This window comes from Tupaia chinensis, unplaced genomic scaffold, assembly GCF_000334495.1.
Source record: "Tupaia chinensis unplaced genomic scaffold, TupChi_1.0 Scaffold000098_2, whole genome shotgun sequence".
NCBI lineage: Eukaryota > Metazoa > Chordata > Mammalia > Scandentia > Tupaiidae > Tupaia > Tupaia belangeri.
In genome coordinates this window covers 2732015-2741443 of record NW_006159561.1, presented here as the reverse complement: position 1 = coordinate 2741443, position 9429 = coordinate 2732015, and the positions used below count along the sequence as shown (strand labels likewise).

Here is a 9429-nt window from a genome sequence, read left to right as displayed (position 1 = left end):
GGTCAATTTGAGAGATATCCAGAAGGGGGGTGCTCCTAGAATGTTGTGGGGAATGAGGGAGAGTTAGGAATAGGGGGTGCATTTGGGGTTTCTGGGCTGTGCAGTTCACAACATGGACAAATCTGACATCAGCAGCCCTGGAGGAGAATGGGGCTAAAGGGGAGGGAGATAATTAGTTCACTTCTGTGTGCTGGTTTGAGCTGTCTGTGGTATGTGAAAATAAAGCTTTTTGTCAAGAAGCTTTATGTCACCCATACATTCGAGAGAAGGATTTCATATCCAGACATCAATCTTTTCCCCTCCCATCACAGTCTGCTGTAAAAGATTGACTAACTCACATCTATTTCAAATACTGTGCTGGTCGGGAAAGCACATGGAAATTTTATCTACAATGAAGTAGTCAAAGAATCTATGAAGCCAGAAATAACTTAGGAAGCTTTCTGCCATTCTTTAAAACCTGTCATTTTCTGTATAACTGGAACTGTAAACTGATGTTTCTGGAGCATTGGGGAAATGAGGTATCCTCCTCCCTCCACCAAATGAATTTTTCCAACAAATTGGAGTTACAAACTCAGCCAGTCCCTGTACAAAGTAAATGCAAGAATGGAAACTAACTTTGCTAAAAAGAAAAAAGAAAAAAAAAATGTCCTCCAAAGCCAGTTTTTGAAGATTATAGGTAGGGAAATGCATTCTTGTGATTTGGGACTAGAAGCCCATGTTTGCTGGATTTAGGGAGGTGATTACAAATTCACATACACATACTACATGATTAATAAAAAATTTTATTGTAAATTATAAATGCTCTAAACATTTGAAAAGCTAGTTTTCCAATAGTGGATGGTTCAGAGTTATTCCTATGAATATCAGTTGTTAAATTCTACTCTAAATATGGCAAATATGGTTCTACTATATGTACTGTGTTTGTGCAAGTGTGTATCTTTATTTTTTGTAGAACTTTTTTTCTGTCATCCCCTTTATTAGCAGGCTGCCTGTGAAAACTGCTGCTTTTTGTTTATTTCTGTTAGCTTTTAATTTGCTGACTTTGTGACCCTTAAAAATTACAAAAATAATTTACTTCAAATTGTGTCAAATCCAGTGTAAATAAGCTCCGATAAAATAAGGTTTTGTGATGGGACCAGCAGATGGCATAGCAGTTACATCGCCGGATTCCCACATGGCCAACCATGGTTCTAGTCCTAAACTCAGAGACTTGAAACTCACACCGCACATGTATGTGTGCATACCCAAAATCCTGAGAGGAAAATGGAGGAGAAGGGATTGTGGTGTGGGCAGTTTCTCCTGAGGGGTGGTTTCTCGCTCTCTGACTCTCTGTCTCTCTCTGTCGCTCCGGCGAGTGAATGTGCCCTATAGCAAAGATCTCTTCTAAAAAAGAAAAGGAAAAGAAAATCCTGCTGAGTATGTGTTTGAGTGTCCAAGATCCCAGGAGGAGAATGAAGGAGAAGAGATCGTAGGGTGATTTCTCACGTTCCCTCTCACTGTTTTTATCTCTCTCTCTCCCTATCACACGCATGTCTTAAGGCAAAAAGTTCTCAAAAAAAATTTTTTAAAGATATTTTGTGAGACCAACCAGCAGATGGCATAATGGTTATGTCACTGGACTCCCATGTGGTCGACCGTGATTGGAATGCCGGACCTGGTGGCTTAAACTCACTCTGTGCGTGTGTGCATGCGTGCCCAAGATCCTGAGAGGAGAATGGAGGAGAAGGGATTGTGGCGTGGCCATCCCCCCGGGGGATGATTTTTTGCTTTCTGTCTCTCTCTGTCTTTCTGGTGATCACACATGCTCTGTAGCAAAAATCCTCTCCAAAAAAGAAAAAAAAAAAAAAAAAAAGAGGTTTTGTGGTAACTACTTTGTTACTTAAGGCACTTCTTGAGGAATTGGAGTCATGGCTATGCTAGCAAATGTAGACAGAGAGGGGGAAATCTCCATAGTTTTTAAGTTCTGCATTAAAGCTTTACTAAACTCCTTGCCAATTAACCCTGCTTGGGTTATGTCTTTTCTACTGTAAAACATTTCAACCATGGAGTCAGTACTTTAAAGAATTAATTTATTTATAAATTTTTCTTAAGTATTATTATTATTCATTAGTGTGTGTGTGTATGTGTGTGTGTGTGTGTGTATTGGTTAGAAATTATAAGACTTCACTGCTTACTAAAACTTAATGAGCACATTTTCTTAAAGTATTAAAAATTCCCCTCCAAAAATTGAGTCTGTGAGATTGTGACTCTAGGGCAGCTCTTTTTGAAGTCTTAAAAAAGCTGATAGGCTCTTTAACAGAATAATCATTGTAAATCTGATTTTATATTTGATTTTATTTGATATTTAACATACTGTGTTTATATTCTGGATAATAGTATCTACCTTTGTTTCAAAGATAGATTTGTTTATTTATTTGTTTATTGTTATTTATTTGTTTATTCATTTTTCTACTTACCATTCAACTCTTATTTCATTCCAGAGAGAGTTGTGGGTTTATATTATTAATTCTTTCTTTTTTTTTTTATTAGATTTTTTTTTTTTTGAGAGGTTTTTCACTATAGGGCGCGTGCGCTCGCCAGACAGACAGAGAGAGACAGAGAGACAGAAAGCGAGAAATCACCCCCCAGAGGGGATGGCCACACCGCAATCCCTTCTCCTCCATTCTCCTCTTGGGATCTTGGGCACGCATGCACACGCGCCCGGCGTGGGTTTTAAGCCACCGGGTCCGTGACACGAACCACGGTCGACTACGTGGGAGTCCAGCGACATAGCCATTACGCTAACTGCTGGTTCCCGAGTTATATTATTAATTATTTCAAATAATTTTGTTATGCTTTGACATCACCCATAGATGGATCTTTTCTGTTGTCATTTGAAGTCATGAGAAGTATGACCCCCTTTGCAATATAGAATCATGTGTCCTTCTACAGTAAGGTCTTTCTGGAATTTTATGCTTGCCCAAATTAGACAGTACCCAAATGATCTCCCTGTTTCTTGCCTAAAAATCCCTCCCACCTTATTGATATGGATCCTATGAAAAATAGAAACGGGAAAAATTTGGAATGGTATTGTGTGTGTTATTAGTGATCTGCCATTTTAAAATCCAAGAAATTTAATATGCCTTTAATTCCACTTACCACATGCTTTTGCTTCTTTTTCTTCCATTCTTTAGAACATATGCTCTTGATGGTAGCATGGCTATGACTGGTAGGAGGTCAGCTCCTTCCTTCTGTCCAGTTCCCAGCTGTGGCTCCCACACCTCTGACAGCCTCCCCTCTTTTCTCCTCAGCTATCCCAAGCTCCAGTGTCCTCCCTTCTGCTCCCAGAGATGTGGTTCCTGTCCTGGTTTCCAGTCGATTTGTTCGTCTGAGCTGGCGCCCACCTGCAGAAGCAAGAGGGAACATTCAAACTTTCACGGTCTTCTTCTCTAGAGAAGGCGACAACAGGTGGGTGCTACCACTAAACTTCAGCCTAATCCATCTTCTCTTCTAGTGTATACCAGAAGAGAAAGGAGCAGATGTCGAGAAGGGACTTTGGAGAATGTATGAAGTCTCTTTGAGTGAAATGGAGATGTGTTGTTTGTAAAAGCAAGATTCTTTACAGAATAATAATAATTTAGTCTGGCAAGTATCATGGTGGTTAATAAGGGCACTGGACTCCTACATGGCTGACTGCGGTTTGAGTCCCAGACTTATATGAAATTTACTTGGAAAAAAGAAAGAATGTAATATGAGTATATGGTATCTTTTTTTTAATTTTCTTGATTTTTAACGTGATAAAGGGAACCAGTAGATGGCATGGTGGTTATGTTGCTGGACACCCATGTAGTTGACAGTGGTTTGAGTCCTGGACCTGGTGGTTTAAAACTCATGCTGGCACGTGTGCATACATGCCTAAGATGCTGAGAGAATGGAAGAGAGGGATTATGCTGTGGCCATCACCCCAGAGGATGATTTCTTACTTTCTGTCTCTTTGTCTCTCTGACGAGTGCACACACCCTATAGCAAAAATCTCTCTTTAAAAAAAAAAATGAAGTGGTGGGACCAGCAGTTAGCATAATGGCTATGCCGCTGGACTCCCATGTAGTCAGCCACAGTTTGAGCCCTGGACCCGGTGACTTAAATTCATGACAGGCACAGGTGCATGTATGCCAAAGATCCTGAGAGGAGAATGGAGAAGGGATTGCGGCATGGCCATTCCCTCTAGGGAGTGATTTCTCACTTTCTGTCTCTCTGTATCTCTCTTTCTGGCAAGTGCACGTGCCCTATAGCAAAAACCTCTACAAAAAGAGAAATAATGAAGTGGTAAAAAAACAGAATTAGGGTGTACATCAAGATGACAAGTTATAAAAGAACCACTGTGGCCTGTTTATAATTCCGAATGTGTCATTGACATCACGTGATTTCAAGAAAAGGTCATGAATTCACTGTGCCTCACTTTACACTTTAACAAGGAAAGAGTAGTAATACCTCATTTATAAGGTTTTGTTAGAATTAAATCGTTGGGGCCAGCAGGGTGTGTGGTGATTGAGATGCTGGACTCCCACATGGGTGACCACAATTTGACTGCTCCCACATAGCTGACCACTGGTGACTTGCTTTCTCTCTCTCTCCCTCTCTCTCTGGTTTATGCATGCTTAGATACATAAAAGCTGTACATCTGATAAACAGTAGGACCTTTTTCAAATCTAGCCATTTGGACTTAAAATGGCATATTTTTAACCTCTAGGCTATAAGAACTACCCTTATCCCTATAGCTAGATTGGGGCCAACTTCCACTCAGAAGCCTTTGTAAGTTACTATGTATATGACTTAATACAGAAATTGTATTGTACTTAAATTGAATAGCATACGTCGCACTGTGCTTCCTTTCTCTCTCTCTCTCTCTCTCTCTCTCTCTCCTTCTTTAACCCTCTCTGGTCAAATTTTAAAAAGCAAATAAATAAAGTTAAATAAAATAATTCTTTAAAAAATAATAGTAATAAATAAAATTAAATAAGAAATTATTTTTAAAAGAGTTAAATTATTAATAGGTTGCATATGTAAAGGTCATGGCAGAGCGTCTAATACTGCCGTAAGTTGTTACTATGAAGACTCTTACTGACTATGTAAAAGTGACCTGAATGTGTCTGATTTCAAGATTATAATCTCCCTTACCCCAGTATTTTCACCACTGTAAGACACTGTATTTTTATTTCTAAGTCTAAGGTAGATGTCAGATAAGTTCTCTGTGGCAAGAAGCAGGGATTCATGTGCTAGTCTTCTAATCTCTCAAATTTGTGAATGCTTTAAACACATAGTGATTTTCAGAAAGCCTTTCAGATTTGAAAGGAATAATATAGGCTGGGCTTTGCCAGAGCGGCATTTAGTTCAGGATGCTGCTGGGTGATGATCAGGCAGTATAATATAACTCCTCTCACGCTGGGTCTCAACATGCTTTTCTTTCTACTTGGCAGCAAGGTTACATCCTTTTTAAGTTTCTATTTTCGTTTACAATTTGACCTGACTTTAAAATCAAAGGAAAAATAGACACCTATAGCCGTATGCACACTAAGACCGTCCGTTACTACGAAGAGGCAGGCCTCTGTTTTCCTGTCATCTCTGTGACTATTTAGCACTGCGACCTGATGCTATTTCATTTGTCCTTTGGATCTCAGCGGGTGCTGTTGTGAAAATATCCGGAACTCATTCTTGCCCCGTCATCTTCATGTTTTTACATAGATTATCTAGAGACACTTTAAATTAAAACCTGCCTAAAACTGTGCTCACTGTCTTCTCTTTAAATAGATTTTCCTCTCTTTTCGTTTTATGTTATTATTTTCCATCCAGTTGACCAAGCGAAAAAACCCAAGCCACACTTGGCTCCCCCTCAGCACCGCCATTTCTTTGTCAAGGCATGTGACGTCCGCCTCAGCCTCAGTGTGGCCCTGCCTGCTCTGTTCCCTGACTGATATTTCCATCATCCTGTACCTGAGCTCCGGAAATAGCTTCCACCTCCTACTCTATCCTTTTCACTGTCTGTGGCTATTTTTCTGAAATGCAGTTTGGATCACCTAGTCTACTGCTCAAAAATATGAATGCTATTCAATTTAAGTACAATACAATTTCTGTATTAAGTCATATACATAGTAACTTACAAAGGCTTCTGAGTGGAAGTTGGCCCCAATCTAGCTATAGGGATAAGGGTAGTTCTTATAGCCTAGAGGTTAAAAATATGCCATTTTAAGTCCAAATGGCTAGATTTGAAAAGGGTCCTACTGTTATCAGATATACAACTTTTCTATATCTAAGTATGTATAAACCAGAAATAATATCTGTGTCCCTGAATGGATAAAAGGAAAATAAACTCTGCCTCTCCAAATTACCATGAGAAGGAAGGAAGAAGACTCAGGTAGAGCATTCAGGGCACTGCACACAGGCTGAGTGGAGGGTCTTCGAATCGTGGTGCTTAGGGGCAGTGTGGAAAAGAGGCTGAAAATAAGGTTCAAGAGTGGTAAATAACAATAACAACAACCCCAATGATAATAAGTTGCTTTCTTTTGTGTGAACCATTGATTTTCATAACTACTCAGTTTTCTGCTTCTAATACAATTTCATCCTGTTCTCGTCTGTTGAAATCTTTCTTGTTATTCAAGTCCAAGCATCAGTTCTCCAGATCTCCTTGGCTACTCACTCTCATCATCCTACATTGCCCTACACCAACCTCGACGGCCTTTCCCCGATCTCATCTTCAACGTCATGTTCCCACCTCATTTTCCAGATTCTTCTTTTCCTATCTTCCATTTAAGATTCTGATTACAGAAAAGCTTTGACAACACAGGAACCTATACTTGATTGAACCTCTTGTGTTTTTGCTGCCTCTCTCCCTTCCTGTTTTTATTTGCTCATTATAAGGCTAAAATTCAGGGCTAGCAGGTGTCATAGTGGTTATAGTGCTGGACTCCCACATGGCCAACTGTGGTTCACATTCTAGACCTCATGGCTTAAAAATCATGTTGGGCGTGTGTGCATACATGCCCCAAATCCCAGGAGGAAAATGGAGGAGAAAGGGTGTAGCATGGCCATGCACCTGGGGGATGATTTCTTACTTTCCCTCTCACTCTCTCTCTGTCTCCATCAGGTAGGCACATGTACCCTAGGCAAGAACCTTACAAAGAAAAATGAAGGCTAAGATTCAATGATCAGGGGAACCAGCAGTTAGCGTAATGGCTATGTCGCTGGACTCCCACGTAGTCGACCGCGGTTCGTGTCCTGGACCCAGTGGCTTAAAACTCACGCCGGGCGTGTGTGCGTGCGTGCCCAAGATCCCGCGAGGAGAATGGAGGAGAAGGGATTGCGGTGTAACCATCCCCCCTGGGGGGTGATTTCTCGCTTTCTGTCTCTATGTCTCTCTCTGTCTGTCTGGTGAGCGCACACGCCCTACAGTGAAAATCTCTCAAAAAAAAAAAAAAATTCAATGATCAGTTATTAGAAACGCTTGCTGAAATACACCAATATTTTGAATGTTGTACTTGCTATTTTCTCATTTCACATTACTTGCTTAGCAAAAGAACAACTTGATGTTACTTTCTACCTATTCTTGCACTCTTTTGGCTGAATGTAGCTGGAGGAAAAGGTCCAGCTGGTCTGACTTATCCCACTTCATAGTCCTAGCTGTTAATCTTGTAATGCCTATTAATGCCACTGGTGATTATTCTACATCCATCAGTCATCCTGGCTCACACATGCTCTAATGATACTTCATGCCTCTTCCACTTTTCTTAAATCTCTGAGACACTTTCTTTCATTTCTGGTGGACTTGCTTTGAATTTCCTGGTATATCAGAAGGGGAGTTCTGCAAATTACCATATCTAAATTATCTATCCAAGTATATCTTTAAGCATATAACTTATCCTTCCTCAAACTCCTATGAAGGAATTATCTGCATTCTTAAATTAAGGCTCAGTCTTTACTTGTGCACTAGATCCCATCTTTTTTTTTTAAAAACAAACAAACAATTATTTATTTAACTTCATTTATTCATTGTTTAAAAAAAAATTAATTTGACAAATGAGAGACAAAGAGAGAAAGAGGGAAAGTGAGAAAGCAAGCCACCAAGTCAGGGACTTGAACCATGGTTCGCCATGTGGGAGTGTCCAGTGCCTTAACCATCATGCCACCTGTTGGTGTATTTCAGCAAGCTTTTCAAACCTTCAGCCCTTCCTTCCCTCTCCTGCGTTATCAGTGTCTCCCACTCAGGTGAGCCATGTCCAGCAGCAGACAAGCAATCGCTGTCATTTCTGCCTCAACATATTCTCTCTCAATCTCACTTCTTTCTCCTTTACCACTTCTTTCTCTGCTTCCTTGGTAGGAAGATTCCTTGACTTTCCTGACCTCACACCAACACCTTGCTTCATATATCCATTATTATTTTGTCTGTAGTATTTCACTGCAACTGCTCTTACAGAGATTCACCAGTTTCTTCCATGTTGCTAAACCGTATCCTCAATTTCTGGCCCTTGCATTACTTGGCCAATTAGCAAATTTCGTCACATTTGATCCCTTTTCCTTTAAGGAAACTCTTTCTTCCCTTGGTGTTTGTTACACATGCTCTCCCAGTTCTATTCAAAACCCTTTCCTCATTCATTTTCAGGCTCACACTCTGCTCTCTCGATATTGAATTGATTATCCCAGGATCCAGGTGTTGGTTAACTCTTAACTACTTTATGATGGTGTAGGCTATCAATATGGTGATGTCTTTCAAATTAGTAACTCCATTCTTGATATAGACTCATATATACATTTTCCTGATTGACTTCTCAGTGTTGATGTCTCGTGGTCATTTAAAATAGAAGAATAAAAAAAAAATACATGTTTTTCTTCAACCCCAGTCTCCCCCTAGATACTTTTTATTGCAGGTTCTCCCATCTTTTTGAAATCTTTATATTTTTTAGTAATCAGATCAAATATTTAAAATATTTTTAAAAATCTTTTTTTTTTCTTTATTGTATAAGCAAAAGGCAGGGATGGTAAGGAAAGAAACAGCACTCTTAATGGAGTCTTGATGCCAGAATCCACCCTTAGCTTCAGCAAGCCTCAGATCATGGACACATCTGTGCCTGATGCTTAGAGAGGCCCCCAGAAGTGAACCCAGAACCTTTTCATATGGGTCAGTTCACAGAGCATTGCATTACCAAAGCACTGCCCTCTAGTGCTTGTTGAAATAATTCTTAATTTCTTTCTCTTATTTCATACCCAATCCATCACCCAGTCTTGAAAGTACCATCAAAATATAACCTGAATCAGGGACCAGCAGTTAGTGTAATGGCTATGTCGCTGGACTCCCACATAGTCGACCGCAGTTCGAGTCCCGGACCCAGTGGCTTAAACTCACGCCTGGCGCGTGTGCGTGCGTGCCCAAGATCCCGAGAGGAGAATAGAGGAGAAGGG

At 40.2% G+C, this 9429-nt stretch overlaps 1 protein-coding gene across 1 annotated transcript in view; it reads left to right on the top strand.

Annotated features, from left to right (window-relative positions):
* The window catches only part of DCC (DCC netrin 1 receptor), a 521919-nt gene that overhangs the window by 111148 nt on the left and 401342 nt on the right, over positions 1 to 9429 (top strand). The window contains exon 3 of the mRNA XM_027769938.1: positions 3291 to 3447. Within this exon, the coding sequence (XP_027625739.1) occupies positions 3291 to 3447 (157 nt within the window). The remainder of the gene's footprint in view (positions 1 to 3290; positions 3448 to 9429) is intronic.